Raw genomic sequence first — 26820 nt, 5'->3', positions numbered from 1 at the left:
CTGTGGGCCTAAGTAAGGCTAAGGCCACTACATTTACAGAGGAACCAGTCTGTAGAGTTCTCTGCGTTCTCTAACAGTACTAAGCAGCTTGAGTAGAAGTATACAGACATTGAATAGATTCAGTGAGTATTTGAAGAGTGAGAGTGGTGAAAAACATTGTGGCAAGAGAGTTAAAGATATGAAAGAGTGACTAAAGCAGTGAGTCATATCCTCTAGTTCAGCCGTGGGCAAACTACGGCCCGCGGGCCGGATCCGGCCCGTTTGAAATGAATAAAACTATTGAAAAAAAAGACCATACCCTTTTATGTAATGATGTTTACTTTGAATTTATATTAGTTCACACAAACACTCCATCCATGCTTTTGTTCCGGCCCTCCGGTCCAGTTTAAGAACCCATTGTGGCCCTCGAGTCAAAAAGTTTGCCCACCCCTGCTCTAGTTTATAAAAGTAGGCAATGAAAATAGAGGTCTTGATAAATAGGAAAAAATTAAAGATCATAAATAATGTTATTTTGATAATTACAATGCTTGATAATGAGGATAAATGTTGCTAGCTAAGGTATTTATTATACTTCCTTTGTAATTATTTTAGAGCACACTCTCACTTATAAAGCAAATGCGGTTTGCTGTAAAACAGTATAGCATGTTATGCCACCAGCAGCCTCATACATATCATAATTACTGGGTCTCTTGATGGCATCATTTTCTCTTGTGATTGATTTAGTCTCATGTTGCTTTGTAGAGACTTGTACAGGCTGTACAGACTTGGAGCCTAAGAGCAATAGACTATATCATATGGCCCAGGTGTATAGTAGGCTATATCATCAAAGTCTGTGTAAGCACACTCTATGATGTTCACACAATGATCAATTGAGCAATGACACATTTCTCAGAACGTATCCCAGTCATTAAGCAGTATATGGCTATAGTTTATATGCTCATGTTGGAGCCTATGAATTCTGTCAGCAAAAAAGAAGAAAAGTAAAATCTCTGCTCTCCTGTGTACCTTTTCATAAGTAAGTTAAAAACACATTAACACAGGTGCTAGCAGTCATCAGAGTTTTGTGTAAAGCTGATGTTGATGTACTATGGAAAGTATGACAGGTGAATGGTACTGAGATGGGGATTCTAGACCCAGCGTGGCGATTTTATGGGAGACTCTTGGCAGTTATTTAATTTCTATCTAGGTGTTAATTTGTGAAAAGATTGTGTTTAGGACATGTAATTTTCCTAGATCTTGATTCATCTATAATTCTTGGTCTATAAAACTATATAGGTATTATTAATTGGCTTTTTACTTTGTTATCAGATTTTTATTTGGCATATCATTTAATTTTCACAGAAGCTTGAGAAGTATGTTTTATTTTCTCTGTTTTACTGGTAAGTAAACTGGCAAAGAAATTTAGTAATTCTATAACTAGAAAGAAAAGAAAGGTAACTCTGATGCTATTATTCTTATTATGTTAAATATACATATTCATATATATTATCTCTATGGCTCTTTAGGATATTTATCATGAAGAGATGGAGAGAAGTGGACAAATAATGAGGTATACAGGATATATGGCCTACTTGTAGAATTTGTATACAGTAGATTATGTAAATCTATGGCATAACTTAATCTCTCAGGTGGTTAAGATGCCAAGCTAGTGATATACCATGCTAATGAGAAGGCTATGGCTTTTACCTACTTTTAGGATAGTAAATTCTATTCTCTACTATAGCCACATTCTTTACCATTAGGTGGATGGTGCAAAAGTCCACGAAATATGACTATTTGATTATACTGTTATAAATGAATTCTATTTCTCTGTACCTACACCGCTACTGTGAGTTTAAAGCATAGCACTCTATAGTTCAGGGCAAGCACAGAGCAGTTTGTTAGGGTTTGCAGTGATTCAGACTCTATTTATGGAATACACTCTCTCTATATAAAAGGCTAATATGCAAACTGTCCCCTCGGGAGTTCGATAGATCGCTATGACGTGTGCTGACCACCAGGGGGCGGCACAGAATGAAGGAAGGCCCTGGCCAGCAGCCAGAAGGAAGGCCCTGGCCGGCAGCTGGAAGGCCCCGATCGGCCCTGATCGCCAGCCAGGCATAGGGACCCTACCCGTGCACAAATTTCGTGTACCAGGCCTCTGGTGTTTTAAATAAATATCCATTCAAGTAAAGCACAGAATAAGGCTTAATGCTCTATTTTTTTTTTAATAGAGGACAAAACCAAATATTGCACAACTTACTAGCAGACAATATTGGCCATTATTTTGTTGTAAAGATAGACTGAAAGGGCTGGTAAGATTTATTCACAATCTTTACACATTAAAAATTTCCATTATTTATTAGAACATTTTTAAGTAAAATAAAAGCCCATAAAAAAACCCAAGAGGCACAAATAGCTCATTAATAATTTTATATAAGGAGTAGATAACACCATAATCTATTTCAATTATGGAGAAACAGAGGTTCAGATTTGTCTTTCAGAGGTTCAAATTTGCTTTTCTTGTCTTGCATTGAAATCTACATTCCACTGGCATTGCTAACCCATATGATAAATAAAAACAGAATATGGCTCAAGCATTTTGTTTGGCCTTTGTTTTTGTTTTTTACACCCAGATAATATGGATCTTATAGCAATACAGTGGGGCCTTGACTTACGAGTTTAATTCGTTCTGTGACGGAGCTCATAACTCAAATTACTCATATGTCAAATCATAAAGTGAACGAGTGAGACAGGTGATGCTGGGCTGATGTTGTGGCGTTCACTGTGACGTTCGCTGCGCCAACTAGCGGTGGGGTATCTGAAGCTGGCTCGTAACCCGAATTTTAGCTCACAACTCAAAGCAAAAAATCAGCCGAGAGATGGCTCGTATCTTGAAAAACTCGTTAGTCGGGACACTTGTAAGTCAAGGCCCCACTGTAGTTATTAAACAATTATAACTAATTATGGAGCAGTATTTATCTATTTCACATATATGGATTTTTCTTAAGCAGACTCTTAGAATTTACATTTTGCAAATGATGTGCCCTCTTGGCATTCTCTAATATTGGTATATCAAATTTGATTGCAAAACAATCATATCAAATATTTTAAATATTAACAGCAGCCACAGTAAAATGTCACTTTGGCTTAATATGTGAAATCAGCTCATGGGGACAAAGAGAAAGGTTTTGACCTAAAAGAATGTTTGGGAAAGATAAAACTGACAGAAAATTCCTAATATTTAAAATACATTTAAATTTTTTTATGGGTTCAGAGTTTCTTTGCACTACTCAGGCACATAGCAATATGTATTTTTAGCAAAAAGCCAGAGAGTGAATTTCCTATGATCCATTTTCAGTTGAAACCATGAAAAGCTGAATGGTAGCAGAGAGAGTGACGTTTGTAAAAGGCTAGCATCCCTGTTTTGGGAAATGAGTTGTGTCTTCGAGGGTATTTCATAAAAAGCACAACATTACAACAAGGGCAAGTGTTTCATAAAATAAATGGTGAGTCACAAATATTCCAGAGAAGGAGGGTGAAAGAGGGAATTAACGTGTGATTGACATCCCTTTACATATTGAACCTTAGTTAAATCTAAGAGTAATTTTATAAGATAGGTACTGTTATGTCTACTTTACCAATTTTGAAAATAAGATTCAAAGAGGGTAACTCATCTGAATGATACAACTGATAAATGAAGCTACCGATCAGTAAGACAAAAATATGTAGTTAGCAACCATTTTCCTAATACTTTTTCAATGCTAGAGAGGAGATAACTATTAACTCAAAATTTTAAAAATTAAACTGCCAATAAGTGAAGGAAGAACTTGTCATCACTCAGGTTCTGATCGACTTGCTCACTAAATTAGGGTTTAGCACCCACGCCACTTTATCCTTAATTACTCTCAATCATCACATCCAAAATACCTCTGACTGTAAGGCACACATGATTGTAAAGATCAATAAGAAAGAAAACATTGCTGATGTAACAGCGACACACCATATATACCTGGATTTCATAGAGTTTAATGTTTAAAAAATGTGTGCTTTGGGAGTATTATTATATCTATGCTTTTTCTCAAAGGAATGGGATTACATCAAAGTGGGGACAGGAAGCTGTTCTTGTCCTGTGCGTCTGTGTGGAAAACACTGGTGTGTGGCTTGTTTCAGAAATGTCCAGAAGGCTACACTTCTCTGTGGGGATGCATAAAACAAGTGACCTGATTTCATAAGGCACCTTCCTTAGAGAAAATGGCCATGAATAAGACATTCTAAAAGTTGTGACCAGATTGATTTGATCCCCAAAGAAAGGAAAAGTAGGAAACAGAAATGACCAAAAGAACTTATCATTTGCTTTTTTGTGATATAAAGCAGCTGCTGACACATGTCCCCATTGAATATTATTTTTGTATCTGTGGGCTCTCAGCTAAAATTATTTTTCAAACTAAAAATATTATCATCAAGATCTGACATGGAAACTATTCTGCATCATATAGCTACCAACAAAAACATTGACAGGAACAGCAGACAGGTGCTGTTTTATTACATTGCAAATAAAAAAAAAGAACAAAAAAAACCAGGGTGGCAGATGTTTATATTTTAACATTTTCTCTCTTGAGATATTCTTTCGGGGAGGGGGGTTAACCATTAATTCACATACATATATGTACATGCACACACATTTCACTTATATAGGGAATACATTAAATTTAATTGCAGCAAATCCTACCATGTACATGTGACTCTACCATTAAAAATCAAGCACACAGCCAGGGACAACGAATACAAAAATATCAAATAAAAAATGAATGAAACCTGCTACTTCACTGTCATAGAAAATAGAAAATGATTAGATAAAAGGAATAGTTACAATATGATTTATCTAAGCCAGCAGTGCATGAGCTATAAGACAATTTAGAACCATTTTTATTTTGGTATACATTGTGCATGCAGATACATTTTATTTAATTGCATATTTAAAAATACATATGCATTTTATTTAATTGCAGATTTGAATCTTCTATACGATTTAAAAAACATACATAGAAGTGAAGAATATGAAGTTGCAATGTTTTAACTTCACAGTAATTGTCTATAATAAATCTTATCGCAGGGATAAGTAAAAGCTAGCAAGTGTTTCTAGCAAGACAGAGGCAGAGGAGGTGGTTCTGAAAAACACAATTTAATTAACGGCTCTTTCCCTGTGATTTCATCCTTTCTCCACCTCATCTCAATGGCACCTGTTTCCAAAGATCAATATGAAATTATGCCTCTGGTGCTCATTTGATAAGAACATCAGAGTGAACAAATAAACTGTGCATGTGGTCCTCTGGGCCCTAGGGATCACAGTCATCAGAGATATAAGGAAACGTTCACTCTGGATCAAATATTTTGGAAAAAAAGCTTAAATACGTATACATATGAGTCATCCTCTGATTTTCAGGATACATTCTGAATTGGAAAGAATAAGACTTACAGTATAACTGATGGTATTAATTATTCATAGAAATTATTCTGACATCAGACCACAGAATATGATTTCTAAATATGTGACCCCTGAGGTTAAAGTCCCTCCCTGAAAACCCAAAGGAAACCACCAACCTAAACGTGTAATTAATAAAAGAAAAACTAATTCATCACAGTGACTTTGGTAGGGCGATTCATTCATGCTAGAGTGCATACATCGACTGTAAAACATGTGATTCTGAAACCTGGACACATAGAAACAGACACTATCAAGGTGAAGCCATCCACCAAGGTGCAGCCTAGAGGAGCCACTCAGCTTCTAACTTTGCAATCTAAACGCCTTTGCAATCTAAACGCCTTTGCAATCTATGCACATGTGGCCTCAGGCATAGAATTCTTTAGTATGTTAGTGTGTACCTTCTTCCCCTTGAGCATATATACAAGCCTGCTATGTTGATGAATAATTTAATCAATCAATAAAAATTTCACTTTGCACCAACTACGTGGGAATAAATTTCAGAGACATTTATGGTGATTAAACAGATGGAAATGAAAAGGAAGAAAAATAAGTGAAAGATAATTTAAGAGTTTATACTTTGTGTGAATGCCTCAGTGGTCACCTCCAGTGACAGTAAAAATGTATTATGTAGATGAGGGTGGGTGTGGGAGCTGTATTTGAGTTGAAGTTCTAGGAACCAGCCTGGACCCTCATCTGTGGAACAAGGGTTTAAAGAATTTCAAGTAGATAAAATTAAGGGGTGAAGCTGGAATCAATGGCCAAATTAGAAGTCCAAAGGAAGTATTCGGCTGAATGGGACAGGGAGTGGTACGAAAGCCAGGAATGACTGTGGAAAACAGAACCAATAAAATGCATGGAGCAGAGTCTGATAGAAAGGGGCACTTGAGAAATTCCCCACGCTGGTGGAACATTAGTGGGGTGGTTTTTTAAAAGGATATCTCTAGTCTTATTTGCAGGAAAAAAATGAGAGAAAAACTAGTTAAATAGTAATATGCTTTAACTATTCTTGTGGCAGATAGAATAGAGAGACGGGGACTTGAGGCATTTTCAAATGACGGACAGACTGAGACAGAAGGACAGAGGGAGGTCAATGGCGTGCCCAAGATTTGAGGTGGTATACTTGGCTATTGAAGTTCAGAAGAATGAAGTGTCAAGGGAGACATATATTAGTAATTCATACATGATCATGGCATTCAAATGTACGGTTATTGAAATGAAAAATACAACACTTTAAAATACATTAATTTCCAACTAAGTGTCAACTCATTCTAAGAATTGTATCTGAAAACATCTTAACATTCTAAACACATCTCTAGTGGACAAGAGCTGACGCTGCCCTGCCTCAAACAATACCACTATAACAAGAATAAACATATGGTATTTCATAGTACAATGAATCAGTGAGACACATACCACTTTCAACAGTCTATGTACTGTCATAGCTTTAAAAATTAAGTGTTGCCATTAAGCAGATTAGCCAGAATGAGACCTCAAATAACCAGGCTCCAACACGTTCGCTGTTACATAAATAAATTTTAAAAGCTGTAAAATTTTTTATTCAATCACCTTTAGAAGAGACAGCCACTTGCACAAAATTTAAACCTTTAGTAGAAAAATCAGCGGGAATTTGTGAGTGATTGATTACATAAAACATAGAAACGCAAGAATGGAAGTGCTCAAAATAAGGAAACTAAAGTCAGAAGGATAAATAATTTGCCTAAATTTATTCTTGTTTGTAATCCTTTGAGAAACCATGTCAGAGATGTGGTTAGAATTTGAGTGAAACATGGAAATCATCCAGTCCTAGATAGAAGTTCAGCTTTAAGTATACTGAAATATTTGACAATTTTTTTGGTTAAAATTTCTTCTACTTTTGCTTCACCAAAGGCTCACTCAAGTAGCAAGGTTATGTATGTGGTGCTGTGTGGGTGTGTGTGTGTGTGTGTGTGTGTGTGTGTGTGTGTGATATATAAGAAACTCCTGATAGGTATATTGCTTCCTTATATCCTCTTTAAGAATGTCAGCAGCCAGTCAGTTTCTGATCCAAAATTAAAACCCAATGGAAGCCCTATCCGGTTTGGCTCAGTGGATAGAGCGTCGGCCTGCGGACTGAAAGGTCCCAGGTTCAGTTCTGGTCAAGGGCATGTACCTTGGTTGCGGGCACATCCCCAGTGGGGAGTGTGCAGGAGGCAGCTGGATGATGTTTCTCATTGATGTTTCTAGCTCTCTATCCCTCTCCCTTCCTCTCTGTAAAAAATCAACAAAATATATTTTTTTTAAAACCCAATGGAAGAGGTTATCCTATGAAAACTCCAGGGATATTCACCTAAAACAAAGCTTTTGGATGAGTCTAAACTGATCCAAGTAAAAATCTCAGTCATTTTTATCTTTTGCTTTATGCCCTCAATGGCTTTCCTTGCATATTAACATCCTTAATTTTCAATCATTGAGATACTCAAGTGCATCCAAAATTATTTTTGCTTTGATAAAGTGGAAATTACTCTTAGCAACTGAAAAGTGGTATGATAAGGTGAGAAGCACGTTCATTTTAGAATCAGGAGACCTGGTTCTGCTTCTACAGGTTGCTAGCTATGAGGCCTTTTTCATGAATGTGGTTTTCCTGATGAGGCACCTTAAATGGTCCTAAGACAGCCCTGGACAAGTTAGACATATGATGTCAGTTAACTGTGACTTCAAATGTCAGCTATTAATGTGAATTATTGGTTCTGTTTCTCTAGAACTAGACAACACCTCTGAATGCAAAAGCAAATAAGTAAATAAAACACTCCCTTTTATGGTTCGCACTATAGAAGAATGTTGAAAGTATTAAGAACATCAAATGAAGAAGCATCGAATCATTAGCCCGACCAGTGAGACCACATGTCTGTCTAGCCCTTCGCTGCAGGGTCTCAGCTCCCTATCTGCAAATTGATTTGGGGCTATGTGAACTCTAAGGTTCCTTCAGCACCCATCTCCTTTGGGTACCACCTAAAATGAGGATGTATCCTTGGTTTCAAAAATACTGAAGCAACCAACAGCTCACAAGGGTAATTTTCTCAACTCTATAATATACTGCTTTCCTGTGATAGCTAAACATTTATTGATTCCTAGACCCAGTGACTAACTCCTATCCCCATATCTTCTATCAATCTAACACGTAAATAATTTGATTTTGGTTTGACTGACAAATATCACACAACTCTATTTTTAATTCCTAAAGCCCTTAGTGCCCGGCAGTTTACAGTGGTATTAATAAATCATCAATCTGTAACTAAAGAGCAGGTTCTTTCAGGAATGTTTGCCAGTTGCAGACTGTGGGAAATCTCTGAGGAATATTTGTCATTCTCACAGTTACAGTGGGACACAAGAGCAGCCATTTGAGACAGCTTGGCTGAGGACTGAGGAAACGAAAACATAAACTACAGCAAAAACTAAAAAACGACTTCATGAATTGACAACTGGTACTTTCTTACTTGCAGTAAACATATAAAAAAAAAAAAAAGAAAGAAAAAAATGACTTAATGTCTGGATTCCCTAATAGGCATTTGATGGAGGGCAACAAAAGATGGTTTGTAAATGCTATCTGAAACAGAGATAAGAAGAAACGGAAAGGGCAGGAAATTGAATGAGTTCTTCCCTCCCACCTCACCACCAGGTTTCAGATGAGTCTGGAAAGGTCATTCACATAATTATTACAGTAACTAGTTCAAGGCCTTTTGAGCACAGCTGATCTGATTGTGTGTTAATGGCTGCAAAAGCAAGATAAGGCACATGTAAAGAAAAAAAAAATTGCCTGTAACACTATTGGCTTGGAGGATTGTTGTAGTAGATAAACCGATGTTGCTTCAAAGTTTATAGCTTTTTAAAAAATTCAGAATAATCCCAAGTTTGCCCTTGTGCATGGGGTCATTTAAGCATCAGTGACCAAATTTCACTTCTTTGTTGGTGGTGGCTATGTGACATATTTAGTAATCTTTCTGCGGGTCTTTGAAAGGTCACATGATGAAATGACACCTGCCAGAAATCTGTAGCTAATGTAATGTGATAAGAATTTCAGGGCCAAGACATGTGAAAGGCATCTAAAGACTTCTGTCTGACAAAACCAAGGCAGTAACATACCTCCTGTTACAAAGACCGACCGCATTTCTCAGGCTTGAATTCAATTTCGTAAATATAGTTAGCATCTGCTGCACATAAAGATAATCTAGGGATGCAAAAATATATCACAACTAGGGGCCGTGCATGGGTGGGGTCTGGCCAAACCGCCCCCATCAGAGCCTATTGAAGGCGGGGGGGGCCAGCCGTGGGGAGGGGCCGAGGGCAGTTGGCTGGCCGCCCCACCCCCTAGTCGAACTCCCAGTCAAGGGGACAATTTGCATATTAGCTTTTATTACAAAGGATAATGAAGACAGATATACACAATAGCCCAAGGGGACTGGCTAAACAGTAAAATATAGGTGGATTGTCAGCAGTTCTAAAAGTAAGAGATTGGATCTTAAGTAAAGCAGCGATGACTGAACAGAAGGGTGGCATTTGACCTAAACCTTGAAGACTGAATAGGATTGTGAGGGCAGGATACAGTAAGTCCTCACTTAACATTGTGAATAAGTTCTTGGAAATGGCAACTTTAAGTGAAATGACTACAACGAAACCCATTTTACCACAGGCTAATTGATATCAGCAAGAGTTACGTTCCTACCACATACTTCTGGTCACAAAAACATCACCGCGCTTCAAAATAAAGAGCAAAACACTTCTACTACCCAACATTGAAGTAAATGTGAGCTATACATACATTTTAGAGAGATTAATAAAAACAAGTAAGATAATTATTTTCCAACCCACTTATTCCACTTGAGGGCTGCAGGTGGATGGCGGGAGCCCATCCCATCAGCTCTGGGCACAAAGTGGGAACCCACGCCGGGCAGGATGCCCTTCCATCTCAGGGCTACTCACACCCACCCAAACTCAGACTGGGACAGTGGAGACACCGAATTCACCTCAGGAGCACATCTTCGGGTGCGGGAGGAAACATGAGTCCCTGGAGAAACCCACATAAGCATGGGAAGAACGTCCAAACTCCATACCGACAGTGGCTTAAACTGGAAATACTGTCAGAGGTCCTCAAACTTTTTAAACAGGGGGCCAGTTCACTGTCCCTCAGACCGTTGGAGGGCCGGACTATAGTTTAAAAAAAAAAACTATGAACAAATTCCTATGCACACTGCACATATCTTATTTTGAAGTAAAAAAACAAAACAGGAACAAATACAATATTTGTATTTGCATGTGGCCCGCGGGCCATAGTTTGAGGACCCCTGTACTGTAGTGTTTTGTTTTTTTCCTCATGAACATTGTAACACAATGATGTTGAATGAAATGTTATTTACGGATCTGTCAAGAGGGGGCGCTAGAGGGAGACAGCAAGGCTAGAGGAAAGGACACACTGCTTCCTGCCTGCTTCTTGTTGCTGGAGATTCGTGTTCATTGCACTTTAGCAACAAGTCCTTCCTGAAGCAGCAAAGGAATCGAGTTTGCTTTTCCAACGTTTGTAGGGCCAGCTTCATTTTGTCTTACCTCTGAAACCCAGCTGTCTGGTGCCTGCTCCCTGATGTCTGGGTCCCAAGAGAGGTACCTCTGAGTTTCTAATTCTTAATAATGACAACTCTTCTACTTTTCATCTCAGCCCTAGGGATGGTAGCTCTTCCTGCAGTCACTAACTCTCCACACGTGAAAGTTGTCATTTTACTCTCTCTACCTAGTTCATGCTTATAGAGACAAGGCTTGAAAACTTGGCACAACCAGTTGAAAAATATCTCCAACTTTCAATTACCTGCAATATAGAGAGAGCCATTAAACTGAAATATGTATTAAGCCCCTAAGGGATTCCACACTTGCTTTGTTTTTTGGCCTCTTTTCTCTCATTTCCTTTCAGGAGCACTGTGTCCAATGTTTAAAAGTAGACCTGGGCCGAAACCGGTTTGGCTCAGTGGACAGAGCGTCAGCCTGCAGACTGAAAGGTCCCAGGTTCGATTCCGGTCAAGGGCATGTACCTTGGTTGCGGGCACATCCCCAGTAGGAGAAGTGCAGGAGGCAGCTGATCGATGTTTCTCTCTCTCATCGATGTTTCTAACTCTCTATCTCTCTCCCTTCCTCTCTGTAAAAAATCAATAAGATATATTAAAATAAATAAATAAATAAATAAAAGTAGACCTGGGAAATATCAAAAACACCTCCTCTTCCCTAACTGACATCTCTGGGCTGAATGCTCCACTCCCTGCATAGGCCACCAACCATTTTTATTTTATTTTATTTTATTTTATTTATTATTTTTTTAATATATGTTATTGATTTTTTACAGAGAGGAAGGGAGAGAGATAGAGAGTTAGAAACATCGATGAGAGAGAGAAACATCGATCAGCTGCCTCCTGCACATCTCCTACTGGGGATGTGCCCGCAACCCAGGTACATGCCCTTGACCGGAAACGAACCTGGGACCCTTCAGTCCACAGGCCGACGCTCTATCCACCGAGCCAAACCAGTTTTGGCCCATTTTTAAATGTTATGTAATAATGCCGTTGGCAAAAGGCAGCTAATTAAGTCGGCCTGCCTCTAGCCTTTTACTCTTCATTTGCAGCCTTGAGTGGGTAGATGAGCGAGCGGTCAGCAAAAAAAGAATTTTTTAATTTTCATTTCCATCCCCGACTCAGACCATTTCTCTTCTTTCAGGAAACGGTACATCTGAATTATTAGGAGACAAGTTGATGTTGTTATATTCGTATGGCAGTGTGGGGAAGAGCTCCTAGTGCCTCTGCTTACGACCCATTTTTCCTGCAATCACTTTTTTTCATCAAGAACTTCTACATTGTACCTAATCTAATCCTTCTAGTTTAATGCCATCCTGTTGGAATTTCACCCTTTTGCATCTTGTTGAAACTGGAGAACAGCTTGTGAGCAATCTCTTGGTAATAACCCGCCATATGTCTAAAACAGCCTTTTCTTTCCAGAGTAATTAATCCCCCTCCTTTTCTTTTAATACTTTGCTGTATTTCTCAAGCCTTTACACACCTTTGTTTCCCTGTGGGCTCTCTTTAAGCACTTCCCATTTTGCTGGAAAAATTATACCTTTGCAGAATTGACTAATACCAGACATAACATGTCACAGGTACGTCATGCATACACTCTGTGCTCCATACTTGGTAATTCTGTTTGCAGATACATGACAAGGAGTTTAATTATAGTATATTTTTGTCGTATTCTGCTGCATCAACCTATAGAGAAACCATTTGATTTTTGCTAAATTGAGATTTAAGTAGAGGCTTCTTTAGAAGACATCTTGTAATATATAACTTTCCTGTTGATTTTTTTAACCTAACTTCTGATTAGGCAGGTTGGTGAACCTGTGTGATATTAAGAGACAGGAGTGAGGCGGGTAAGAGATCAACCGAAGGACTTGTATGCATGCATATAAGCATAACCAATGGACATAAGACACTGGGGGGTAGGGGAGTCCAGGGGATTGTCAAGGGCAGAGGAAAAAAAAGGACACATATGCAATACCCTTTCTAATACTTTAAGCAATAAAACAATAAAAAAAAAGACCATCGGAAAACATACACACACACACACACACACACACACACACACACACACCAAAAAAAAAAAGAGTAAAATTCAATGACCTAAAATCATTTGGCTTCTGCTATTTTCCTTGAAGAATACAGAAAATGTATCCATGTCATGATTTTATATTATGTGTGCAACTATGGCTGCCTCAATTTACATTCTCTAAATTATAAGAACTTTTAGGGACAGATCTCCTAGAAGTAAATGTATTTCTCTAGAGGAGTAAAAATGTTTGTGAGCAGAAGAACAGTATTCTGACAGCTTGAAAGTGTGGCTCTAGCAATACAAAGACATTTCTGATTGGTCTGGGTCAGGGAAAATTCAAGAGGAAGAAAATCTGCCATTATTGTCATTTAGTCTCCAATTTATAGTTGGAGCAAAAAAGATGGGCAGTAAATCTTTCTAGAAATAAAAGTTGACTGTGGAGGACACCTTGATCAGGGTGTACGCTGCTGCTAATGTGATGACTAAGACCAACTTTCAATTGCCTCCACTATATAGAGAGAGCGATTAGATGGAAATATTTACTAGGTTCCTAAGACTGGACTCCAGATGGAGGTGCTACACCCAGAAAATGTATGAAGATAACATGGCATCTCTTGGAGAACAGGGACTATGGAAATCCATGGAAGCTAGTACATTGCCTGGCACATAGTTGGTTTCCAAAACCTCCAGACACATTTCAGTGGTAGGTTCTTTTGAAGATACATTAGCTCATATGCATTCACAGGATGATCTATTCAAAGCCCACCTCTTGCTTTTTGACTTCTTTGCATAAATGAATGAATGATTTTTCCTTGAGAGAAGAGGTGTACCTAGGAAGGCGTTTGACTTGATAAATGACATGATTAAAAATGGTGATTTCTAGTAGGAAAGCTGAATTGCCCCCATAAGGCTCGTAGGAGGCAAAGGTGGAGACAGCAAGAATTTGTGCTTATGGTCTCCTCCTATCTGTCCTTGAAGCCATTATTGCATTAAATATCACTCTCTGTGATATATGTTTTTCACTCTGTCCTTCATCCTAGTATTTAAATATGAAGAATTCATTTTTAACCTTATGCTACCTCTTAAAGCAAACAAACAAACCCTTCCTAAGGGCCAATAGATAAAGAGAAGTGTGTTTTTTATTGTGTTTTTTTATTTGTTAAATATTAAGTATGGCTAGAACTTGATAATAAGCTTTGAGAAGAAAATCAAAAGAGAAGGAGATAATGTAGGTCTAAAAAAGAGAGATACTGTTAGAGTGAGGTGAGACTAGTCAGGAAAAGGCACAGCTAAAAATATAAGTGTCAATTTAGACATAAATAGGAAACAATAAGAGGGCAAGAGATAGAGATGTGCAGAGGAGAGCAGTGCACATTTGATTGGGAGAATAGGAGTTAGTCAAAATGCTTTATGCATAGAGAATCTATTACTTATTATGTATCATCTGTTGATATCTCAGATGGATTAGGTAGCCACGGTATTTCTGAGTTCATTCTCTCACACTCTCTGCCTTGTTGTGTGTACTGCCAACCGCATCCTCTTGGCTTCCAAGCTGGCTCTGGGTGCCTTCAGTCATGAGAGCCATCAGAGATCAGAAGGCAGGTGGAAAAGAAGTCAGGATATGAATTTCCTGACCCATTCCTGGGCTGTGATCTCTTCATGAATATAGTGTCTGCAGCTCCTTCTTGTCAGTGGCCCCCGGCCCCCTCCATATCTCTGCTGTCCCTGGTTCTGATGGCATTGTCTTCTCCCCCCCCCCCGCCCCCCCTTGCTCATTCTGGGTGAGAATGACGTCCTGCTATCGCTGGCCTACTAATGTCTCATTTACTTTCCTTGGTCCTCGTAGTCCCGCTCACTGACAGATCTTTCACATATGCCTTTACTAAAATCTTTTGAACCATCGGAGTTGGGTCCAGTTTCCAGCCGAATACCCGACTGACACAGATAAGAAATGTTTAAAGTAGGGAAACACAAAAGCAAATAATTTAAAACTGTATTGAGAGCTATGAAGAAAAAACACAACTACTTAGAGAAAAATGGGTGTGAGTTAGATAGTTATCAATCGTCTCTTTAAGATGGTGATATTTAAGTTGAGGCCAGTGGGTAGGAGCCAGGATGGAAAGGATGGAAAGGACAGGGAAGAGTGTTCAAGAGGGAACAGCAAGTGCAGAAGCCGTGGGAGGAGAGAGCTTGATATGCTCTATGCCATGATTTGGTTATGAAACTCCACAAGTTGAAACACTCCATGTGTAAAGGATAGTGGGGGGCCGGGGGAAGGGGGAAAATCAGTCTGAGTGGCACAGTCCTAACTGGTATTTAATGACAAATAATAAAGTTTTGGGACATACAAAGGCCACCAAAGAATCATCTGCTTGTTAAAGTTGAAAGCAGCTCAGGCGAGCTGTGGGGACTAAGCAGATACTCAGGTATTAATTTGAAATTGCGGTGATCATGTTGGGATGCAGTGATGATCTCCACATGATCATATGCTGTAAACGAGCTAACATATGTAAGGATGTTATTTCTTTGACCTTGTTTACTTTCATCAGAATCGCAGGTTAGTCTTTAGGTAGAGGTATAGCTCTTCATAACATTTTTAAAAGTCATTATTGTGACACTTTACAGAAAGGATATCAAATGAACAACAGTGTCCTTGATAGGCTGTGTGTCTTCTTTATCCTCCTCCCTTTTTAAAAAATTCTCACTTAAGCATATGCTTTTTATTGATTTTTAAAGATAGAGGATGGGAGGGAAGGGGGGAGGGAGGGAGGGAGGGAGGGAGGGAGGGAGAGAGAGAGCGAGCGAGAACATTGATCTATTGCCTCCCATATGAGCCCTGACCTGGGGTCAAGCCCCAGACCTAAGTATGTGCGCTGACTGGGAACTGAACCTGAAACCTTTAGGTGTATGGGATGACCAAATGAGCCACCTGGGGCCAGGGTTACCTTGCCTTTTGTTTATTTGGGGTGGTGTGGGGAGAGGGAGTAGCAAAGTTGAAGAGGGAGAAGTTGAAGAAAATAAAGTATTAAACTAAAATAATTGTTGAATCCTACCTAGAATGAAAGGAACTTTAATGATCAATTTAAGCATATTTCAATACTTCCAAAAGCAAACACATCTAGCTTATTAAATAAGCCTGCCTGGAGAAATTTCCCATATTGTTTTTTTTTCTCTCTATAAATCCAGTTCTCTAATGTGTTTTACAATACGACCTCCTTTTGTTTGTGGCTTTAGTGAAAATACTAAGCATTTGAGAATTATTTAACTGCAGGATATACTAAACCTTTGGCATCAAACCAAAATATATTATTTTTGTATTTGTGAGAGTTAAGCTGCTAACACTGGATATTTTCAGGCATACTTGATATGACAACATGGACAAATGGTTGGGGAAAAAAACCCGACTTTTAAGGTGCTATATAACCATGTGCATTTAAATGATATCTTTGTGTTTAGAAGACTTCCTCAGATATCTGCCCAAATACCTCCTTGATGAATTTTTAGTTCTTGAAATATAGTTCTATTTATAGGCATCTTTTACTTAAAAGAATGACCACATAACAATTTATTTTGTTTTCAGTTTATGATGATGCTGTTTCTACTTAGAGTTAAGTAAATTACACAGATGTTATTTTAATCTGTCTTGATATTAGAAAACATAGTGTTTACTATGTTCATGCCCTAAATGTCCTTTTGCTAGCTACATTTCTTATACTTAGTAATATTTTCCCCAATTATAGGTTTAAGCACACTTGTATAGCATGTTTTATTTCCATGTACTTTGTAGTCACACTGCAAGAGTAGCTCACCACAAGTAAAGTTAAATGATTAGCAACTCTGATAGAGATGCAGTTATGCAAATTATAATTATAGAGTTAGAAAGAACCCTGAGGGCTTATCACCCATTAAAAAAAGCAAACAACAACACTCTGTTAAAAATAAATCATAATACTCTAATCAAATACAATCAAAATTCCACTCCTGCCTCTACACCCAATACTCATATTGTAAACATCATTGACAAGTAATTACATATCACGGGATTTAAACCCTCCGAAATAGAATCCTTAAGTATAGCAGGCATTAAAGTGTGATATGAATCATCTTTCTGATTTGGGGAATCATTACATGTTGTGCATATTGACAGCTGGTGCTATCACATTATCATTATTTCAGGAGATACAGAAGTAAGCAGTTGACTCACTGCAATTATTGTCTTTGTGATTTTTATACTCATGGCTTATTATATCTTATCAAAATCTGTGAGGAGCAAGTAGCACCTTATTCTTTTATATTTTCATTTACATCATTGCCGAATAAAATTTAAGAAAAAATACTGAAATTTTTAAGACACATTGTCAGGGATGTAAAGCTCTTTTTTTAATTAAAGAAGTGTTCTCTATGTTAAAATAGCAAAAAATGTATACATTGAGGTTCATAGAAATGACTAGAAAGATCATTATAATTGGTTACTTCTTCCCACCAAGGAGCTCTGGGAAAGTGAAATCTAGCAAAATAAGTGATTAAAAAATAAGATATGTCACATTCTAATAAACAATTGTGTCTAATTATGGAAGAATATGGACTTACTTGCCAAGGGCAAAGCACTCCAGCTTAACAGTTGTTCCCTTAGCAGCTGTAACAGTTAAAGGAAAATGGACCTCAATTTTCGGCTCGTACTCTCCCATCACACCTGGAAAAGAAAGCATAGTCTTAAAGCATAAAATGAATGTCACAGTTTCTTTTCAATCCTGGGGATGGTTACGTTGAACAGCACTGTGGTTTGGTTGTTAACGTCTGTTTGATGACTGCCAAATTTTTGAAGCATTAAAAAAAGAAAAATACACTTAAATTCAGTTATTATGATGTCTGCCTTCCCTTAAGGATTGGATTGCCTGTATGTTCCGTACTTTTTAAAATATTAATTATTTAAGTGTAAATTAACTCTAGTAGTTTAGGTACTAATTATATTCCAAAGGAAATAAATAACTACAGGCATTTCCTATGGTAAATAATTGCTGATTTAAAAAAGAAATGAGTAAAGGTTCCAGAACTTTATCATTTCCAAATTAGAGAACACTTATTTATTAGTTAATATATATTTATTGAATATCTATAATATGCAAGCATTTTGCAAGGCATTGTGGGCATCACAAAGATAAATCACCCATAGACTGTGCTCTCAAGCACTCAGCAAGTATATTCTTAAAGAAAGAAGCCACACACAAAGTACACTCAAGTATGGGAAAAGGGCTATATATCAAAGTAAGTGTCATGCAACATAGAAAGTGATGAGTGCTGTGAATGAGGTATCCTTAAAGTTTTATGTGCATTTGAGGGGATTATGAGAATGGCTAGGATTTGTATAAGTGTGGAAAAGGGAGAAGAGAAAGTAAATGGAACAGTAAGAACCAAGAGATATAGAAAACCACCAGAAATAGGAAAACCAGTCTTTTCTAAAATATTGCTACATGGTAGAGTCTTGATTTAGCACAGATGCTTCACTGGGGAGCTTGTGTGTGTGCTTATGGGTGTCTGTGTTTATGGGCATATTTGCATGTATATGTGTGGGTGCATGTAGAACACTGTAATTCCTTTGTGTGTGGGGGGGAGGGCGGGGTGGATGAGAAAGGTGAGGAGAAAAAGAGACTTGGACGGAGTAAAATAAATGCTATAAGATATACAGGCAAGGTGCACTGGACATGGGAAGGGAGACAAAGCTACCTTCAACAAAGAAAAACTTCATGTGTTAATTATTTCTTTATTACTTCTTTATTATTGATTTGAGATGTGTCATGAAGGAAGACTTAGACAACTTTATTTTGTTTTTTATTATTTTTGCGTGTGTGGACTGCTTTAGATGGAGAAGTGTTTAAGTTTGCTGAGGACAAGAGATTATCTTTGCTAGATTTCTGTAAAGCAACCATAAAGAGAAAAATATCAGTGTTATTTTCATCAAAGTGATGGGGCTTCCGGCCTTGGCTAAGCTAGACGATCATCTCTGACAGGCCAGTGACCTCTGTGCCTCATTTTTCTAAACTCTAAGATGAGGGAACAGAGAGAATTACCATTAGTGTAATGTCCTGTTCTAACGGGCTAACTCCCTCACTTTCTTCCTAGTCTTATGTTCACTGTGCGCCAAGAGCCTGGTATACAGCAGGGGAACTGAGTGATTAGCACTGTTACATCGCTCAAAACAGATGGTGAAGCATCTCTTCTCTCTCCCTCCCTCTCTCTCTCTCTCAGTGATGTTTTTCTCCTCTATTTTGTTTACACCCTCCTCCTGCCCTCACCCACATTTTCCAACTTCCGTTCTTTTATTTCCTCATATCTTCTTTTTTTCCTGGCTCTCCTGAATATCAGGATTTGGCCTGCTTAGTGATACCCGACTGAGTGCACCCAATATTGAGAAGTTTATCTTTAATGCCCTCTTACTTGTAAGCCCTCATATAAAGACTCCCAGGCCTCCCATTCAGAGGCTACCTCTGATTGCCCACCTGAAGCAGTCCTTAATGTCAGCTTCTGAGCTCTCCATTCTCTCCCAAAATTGATTCTGTGGTGTTCTTGTTCCTTGTCCACCTGTTAAGCTGATGATTAATAATACACGATACTTATTAAACTTAAGCTTGTTAAATTGAACACCCTTATTTGCATGAGTCCCTATGAGTGCTGGCTGTCGCGGAGCGCTGTAGAGTGCTGTAGAAGGGCAGTGAACGTCAGGATGGATTTAGAAGATGATTCTTTATAATGATTTCTTGTAAGAGTCTAAAGAGGTCTCAGGAGAAAGAGACCTGAATTTCCAAAACTCCAGTAATTTGTTTTTATTTCTTTTTCTAGCCTAAGTAAAAATTCCCTTTAGAATTGACTTTTATATTAGTACTTTTTAAAAACCCTTTCACTAAAGTAGGTCCCAGAATTGTAACAACATTTCAGGCCTTTCAAAACCTCGATCCAACTCTGAAAAATCCCAAGATACTACTGATGTTTTTTGGCTAATAGGAGCCAGACCCAAATATTCTCTCTCTTCTCTTCTAGATAACATTTGTGATTGCAAAGGTGTTCTTTTATTGCTCTAATCCTTAAAAGTGACTCAAAAGGATGGGCACTCCTGGTAGTATTTGGGAAGTAATTTTATCCAGATTGGCTTTCTCATGTTCCTTCAATGATTCCCATATGACCAAAGAGATGGTTAAGCCTCACTTTAGGGTCCAAGAGGTTTGCTAATATCTAAACTAGATATTAAAAATAAAGTTAAAAGGTTTGAATAAAAGGCTTCCGATTATATTACCTAATTTGAGCTGCACTATAAGAAATAGCTGGATCTTTTAAATTTTACTCTGATAGTGCTAAAAGGGCAGATGAGAAAGCTCTTTAGTTACGTTTTGCTCTCTAACAATTGATTACAATCAGGAATTAAATTTTGCTTTATGTTTCATGGGATAATCATCTTATGACTAAAGGTTTTTCTCAGTTTAACTAACCCTCTTTCTTTTAAAGCTGAGGGACATAAGAGTCCAAGGGGTCAGGTAAGTGGCACAAGGTTCTAAAGAAAGCTGTTGGTGGAAACAGAGCAAAAATGGGAGTTTTATGACCTTAAGTCCACAACCGTTTTCTTGATATCACTCTGTTGGGGAACATCAATCACAGAGTATAACAATCCAGGCATATCACATATACTACATCAATCATTGATTGCCTGCCTTCACTAATTATTTTATTTCAGTTTCTATTTTTAATATCTCAAGTCATATGCAGCCTGGCTGTAATGTCTTTTGTTGGGTAGGGTTTGATGATGACAGGTAAGAAAATCCTATAGGATACATAGTCAAAGATCAAATTACTAAGATTATCTCGTCAGTCACTGTATCTCATTTACTTTTTGATAGTCCCTTATATGAAGCTAAATATGCTCAAGATACACTAAGTTGTGTTTTCATTTTTTTCCTCATACTTGTCCCTTTTGGCTTAGTTGATTGCCCTACTCTGGAATTACACGCCATTGGAAGATGGCCCTGAATTACCCAGATCCCTAATAAACAGAAGCCTTCCTGCTGAGACTTCATTACTATCCTTCTATGTCTTCATGGTTGTTGATTTTCTTATTTATTCCAATTACTTACAAATAGCTCGGATGCTTTTCCGTAAGTGGAATGCAATTTAGAGCGGTGGTTCTACAAGTGTGCTGCAGAACAGAGAGCCAATGACATCAGAAAAGTCTGGAAGCCTTACTAAAATTGTAGGCTACAGGGTTTAATTCTGAACCTATTGATAAATAATCATGGGGCTATGGGCTCTGTATTTCAATCGTTTCTCTAGGTGATTTTATGTACCTTGAAGAAATTCAGTGTTGGATGAACATTGACTCTTATCTTTATCATGTTACCTGTCATTTTTAGGATTTGAGTGTAGCAAAATAAAATGCCTGGGGAAAAAAGGGCATGCACAGAGTCTATAATCATATTGCATTCATTGGTGACTTGTCCTAACAGGCAAATTATATTCAATTTGTATGTCCTGGTACTCATGCCAGACCTGGGAATTTTCTGATTGTTTGAAGATCAGTTCTGATTGGTCAATGTCCATGTGTTAGCACATAAATATTTCAAGTGATATTTCTGTCTGGTACTCATAGTAATATTCATTTCCAGGGCCAAGAATTTACATCCAGTAGACCTTAAACGTTTGATTTAGCTCATGAGTTAAAAAGGTTTGGTTGATCTTATGTCCAAATAATGCATTTTTACATTTTTGTTTTCAACATCTTTGCCAATTGTATTCAACATGTTTCTTGTCTTCCAGGAATAGAACCTATATTTTCAGTGTTTCTATGGAAAATGTTTCTTCTATCTTTTCTAACCATGTGACTTGAATAGGAGCCACTATCTTCCTATAAATTCTGCCTTCCTGGCTGTAGTTATTCACCTATTATGGGCATCAGACTCACACTTGGCTAGTTAGATTAAACCCTTGCCCTGAACACAATGTTTGATTCATGGATGGGCAGCTTAGGCTTGGATTATCATTGTTATTATTATTTTATTTTACTTTATTTTTCTTAATCCTCACCTGAGGAAATTTTTTCCATTGACTTTCAGAGAGAGTGGAAAGAATGGAGGGAGGGAGGAAGGGAGAGAGGGGAGGGGGGGGGGGAGAGAGAGAGAGAGAGAGAGAGAGAGAGAGAGAGAGAGAGAGAACGTCAATGTAAGAGACACATGGATTGGTTGGCTCCCATACACTCCCAACTGGGGCAGGGGATCAAACCTGCAACCCAGGTACGTGCCCTTGACCTGGAATCAAACCCACGACCCTTAGGTGCACAGGCTGATGCTCTAACCACTGAGAAAAACCAGCCAGGGCAAGGCTGAGATTTTTGAACAGGAGACCAGGGAGTCCAAGTCTCAGTTCCTCCTTGTGGCAAAAAAAGAGCCTGCACGTCTGAGAGTCACTGAACTTCCACTAGTGTAAGGAGTGAATCTGCCATTGAAGAGAATTAAGCCAATTTAGATAGAATTAAGCCAATGCAGATACAGGAGATATAAAAAAAGAGAATACTGGTAGCATGTCAATTCTACCTGGGATTTAACTTCTTGCCCTGCCCTCCTTTCAGTAAAATAAGATGAATTTTCTATTTTGCTTAAATTATTTTACGTTGGGTTTCTCAGCTTCAGCTCAAAAAGTTCTCAGTGATACCTCATTGAGCTCAACATAACCAGTGGTGGCCCAATATCAGGTTCAATCTCATAACCTATCTGAGTCTGCATATTCTAGCTTAGACAAGACTGAGTGGTGGTGGGATAGGCACCAGGACACATCGATATATATGATTTTTTTTATTTTTAAACATCACAGTTTTTAATAGAGAATGCAAATTATAATAGGTAACTCAAGAGGATAAATGAAATTAGAAAAGTACAGATAAAATATTATGGGAGTTAAGAAGAAGAGATTATTAAATAGGAAAATGGAGGAACTAGTTTAAATGCATATGACATAGGACTGGGATTAAGGACGTGATGCTGGGAGGATCAGTGATTCTCAGGGGGAAGGGACCATGTCCGTAAAGATATGGAAGTGAGATTCCATAGAATTTTATCAGAAATGTTCATTTTATTGCATGGTGCATGAGGTAATAGTGAGAGAGAAATTTTAAATATAATTAGGAGCTGGATGATAAATAATAACTAGGAATATTATATTTTCTTATTTATTAAGAGACTTCAGCAGTGGATTGGTAAATCCTTGTTGAGCACTCATTTGGAAAAATAATTTCTATAATCAGTAGGCATCTGATTTTATTTAATGATAGCACCTGGAGTTGCTATCATACATACACTTATCAATGATTAAATATTGGTAAATTGAACACAAAAAACGTAATAAAGATATACCTAGGATATGCATCAAAATGAAGGACCTATGAAATGGACTATTGTTTGCATATTATATGATTTGCACATTAAAATGTATTGAAAATATTTGATAAAATGTTGTGGGGATTTTCTTTTATTTCACCAGAAATATATGTGATATCAGAGCTTCTTACATTATTTTTACTTTATAGTACTTGAGTTTCAGTAAATGTTTCATTTGTAATTTTTTATTGTCTTTACAAATCCGAGTATAAAATATATGTATTGTTCTATGCAAGCCCCCTGGTAAGGAAATGAAAGCTCAGATGAGTAATAACAAATATTGATAATAATAATGACTAAATAGTTCACATTATGCCTATAGATATTTTGCTATTTGTGAAACATGTCACTGTACTCATCCTTTTAGGACACATTAAATATTAACCTGCGAGTCATGGATAAATGATGCAAATCCGAATTGTAGCCCTGGCTTGGTGAAACATTGAAGTAATCACAGAACCTCTCTGGATCTGTTTTCTCATGTATAATAAGAAAACTGAAGTAATTGAGGGTTTAGAAATCTAGTGGTATGCTAGAGCATACATATGCACTAATATATCCCTCCTTACTGTTTTCAAATAAAAGTTCTGGTCTTTGGAAAAGTGATTAGAAGCCTTCTTTCTAATTCCCTAATGAGCCCCTAAAAGGTAACAATTTCACAAGCCTACCTAAATCAAAGTTTCTTAAGGTGAGTTATTTTTATGTAAATACAGGGATTGAAGGATCTCCTGACAAGAAGAAAGAAATGAATTGTGTTATCTTCAAATAAATGCACCTTTATGAATATTATTTATCTAGGGAGATTGAGAAAAACTAGAGAGGTTTATTATTAGGAGATGTTTTTCATCACTGTTTTATATATGCTGAAAATCAGAGAAACCAATAGATATTTTTCTCCATTCCCGAGCATCAAGAATAAATTGATCAATAGGCTGCCTCCCACTGTACTTGCTCTCCTCTGATTACTGAATTTTAAGACATATTTTCTTTTCATATTCTTGCCACTGAGATTTAGGGAAATATATCTCTCTCCCATCATAGGAGGGTTCACTCCATGTGCATAAATAACTTGAAAAAATTTATAAAAATAAATACTAAAGAAAGCAAACTACAATTTTTCATGAACAAACATACAAGCTCTCCAGCTTTAAAACAATAAATTAGATAGGGAAAACTAGAAAATTTTGATAATAAATAGTCGAATATTAACTTTGAATAGGTATGTATGTTGGAAAGTTCTTTTAGAAAAAGGTTTGCCATTTTTTCATAAATATCTATTCACAAATAAAACTATAGAAACTTCTCCATAATTATATCTACATAACCAATCACAGTTTTATAGTAAGTCCATTCTGGTCACGTGCTGCATAATGATGTTTTGGTCAATGATGGACCCATGTGCACCAGTGATCCCAAAATTCCTATCAGCTAGTGACATCAGCTATTGTAATGTTGTAGCACAACACATTCCCCATGTTTATGATGATGCTGGTGTAACTGAAAGCTACTGCTCTTCCAGTCGCATAAAAGTATAGCACACACAATTTCGTGTAGTGCATAATCTATATGATAAAAGCCCAGCGACCATTATGGCAGAACCACCAGAATGACCACCAGGGGGAAGACGCTCCATGCAGGAGCTGCCCCTTGGTGGTCAGTGGACTCCCACAAGAAGCTGGCCTCATGGCTGGCGAGCACAGTGGCAGTGGCGGGAGTCTCTCCCACCTCCACAGCAGCACTAAGGAGCAGTAAGGAGCCTGCTGCTGAGGAGCAGTGAGCAGGGCAGTAAGGAGCAAGGGATCCAAGATTGCAAGAGGGTGCAGGCTGGGCTGAGGAACTCCCCTCCCCACCCAGTGCACATATTTTGTGCACCGGGCCTCTAGTACTTGATAATGATAATAAATTACTATGTTTCTGCTTCATGTATTTACTATACAACAATTTTATTGTTATTTTAGAGTGTACTCTTTCTACTTAAAAAAAAAGTCTGCTATAAAACAGTGTGCTGTGTTACACTGCCAGTAGCCTCATGCATCTTCATTACCGCCTCTCTTGATTCCATCATTTTTCTCTTGTGCTTGATTTAATCTCATGTTGTTTTGTACAGTAACATGCAGAACAACATACAGTCTAGATGTATAGTGGGCTATACCATCTTAGTTTGTTTAAGTATACTCTATGATGTTCACATAAGGATGAAATCACTTAATGACATATTTCATTCAGGACATATTCTTGTCAATTGACACATGACTGTATTGGAAACTCATTTAATATGGATGATTTTTTAACTTAAATTTTTTTCTGAATGAAGTATGTGTGTGTTTGTCTTTCCCTCTATATGTCTGCATTTATAATATGAAAACAAAAAGAGAGAGGAAAATTTGGTAACTGTTAAAATGTTTGGTACTTTGACTTCTTTAAGTTGTCTCCAATACCTATCCTATATAATAAAAGCCTAATATGCTAAGTGTCTGGTCATCCGGTAGCCATTCAACCAATCAAAGCATAATATGCTAATGATATGCTAAGGTCATTCAACTGCTTGCTATGATGTGCACTGACCACCCCAGGGAAGATGCTCTGACCAGTAAGTTAGCTTGCTGCTGGGGTCTGGCCAATCAGGACGGAGTGAGATGGGCCAGACATGCCCAGGAGCCCTCCTGTGGTCCCTCCCTGGCTGGCCAACATCCCGCGTCCCTCCCTGGCCCTGATTGTGCACCGGCGGGGTACCTTGGCTTGGACTGCACCCTCTTGCAATCCAGGACCCCTCGGGGATGTCAGAGAGCTGGTTTTGGCCCGATCCTGCAGGCCAGGCCAAGGGACCCCACTGGTGCATGAATTCATGCACTGGGCCTCTATTGTAAGTATAACAACAAATCAGATATTGAATGAACTAGGGTCCTCATACTTCAGCCAAAGATCCTCTTTTGAAAGCTACTTTGGGCTCAGTAATGGAAAATAAGTATACTAACTAAAAAGGAAATTAAATAAAAATTATAATGGTTCTGAATTATATATCAAAGCTCAATTCAATAATTGCATGCTTAGGAGATCTCTAAATCATTCTTTTTTCATTAAAAGAGTAAGTAAGATGCTTTAGAACTATGGTGAACTTTCCTCACTGCATTGAATACATTAATTACAAATTGCTAGATCCACAGTCCTTTCTACAAGAAACTAAACGCATGTAGCAAGACACAAAAGTCTGATAAAGGTGAGGCAAGGTGAACTGAAGGTATGAGGAAGCAGTTTCTTCACACTCACACACACACACACACACACACACACACACACACCATCTGGAAGGTAGGAATAATATATTAGAAT

The 26820-nt window shown here is 37.8% G+C and overlaps 1 protein-coding gene across 1 annotated transcript in view; it reads right to left on the bottom strand.

Moving 5' to 3' along the window:
- CNTN5 (contactin 5) overlaps positions 1 to 26820 on the bottom strand; it is a 1066495-nt gene that overhangs the window by 269661 nt on the left and 770014 nt on the right. Inside the window, exon 9 of the mRNA XM_081099170.1 lies at positions 17669 to 17771. Coding sequence (XP_080955296.1) covers positions 17669 to 17771 — 103 coding nt within the window. The remainder of the gene's footprint in view (positions 1 to 17668; positions 17772 to 26820) is intronic.

Source organism: Myotis nattereri (assembly GCF_964212035.1).
Source record: "Myotis nattereri genome assembly, chromosome: 9".
Classification (NCBI taxonomy): Eukaryota; Metazoa; Chordata; class Mammalia; order Chiroptera; family Vespertilionidae; genus Myotis; species Myotis nattereri.
This window is presented reverse-complemented; position numbering and strand designations above follow the sequence as displayed.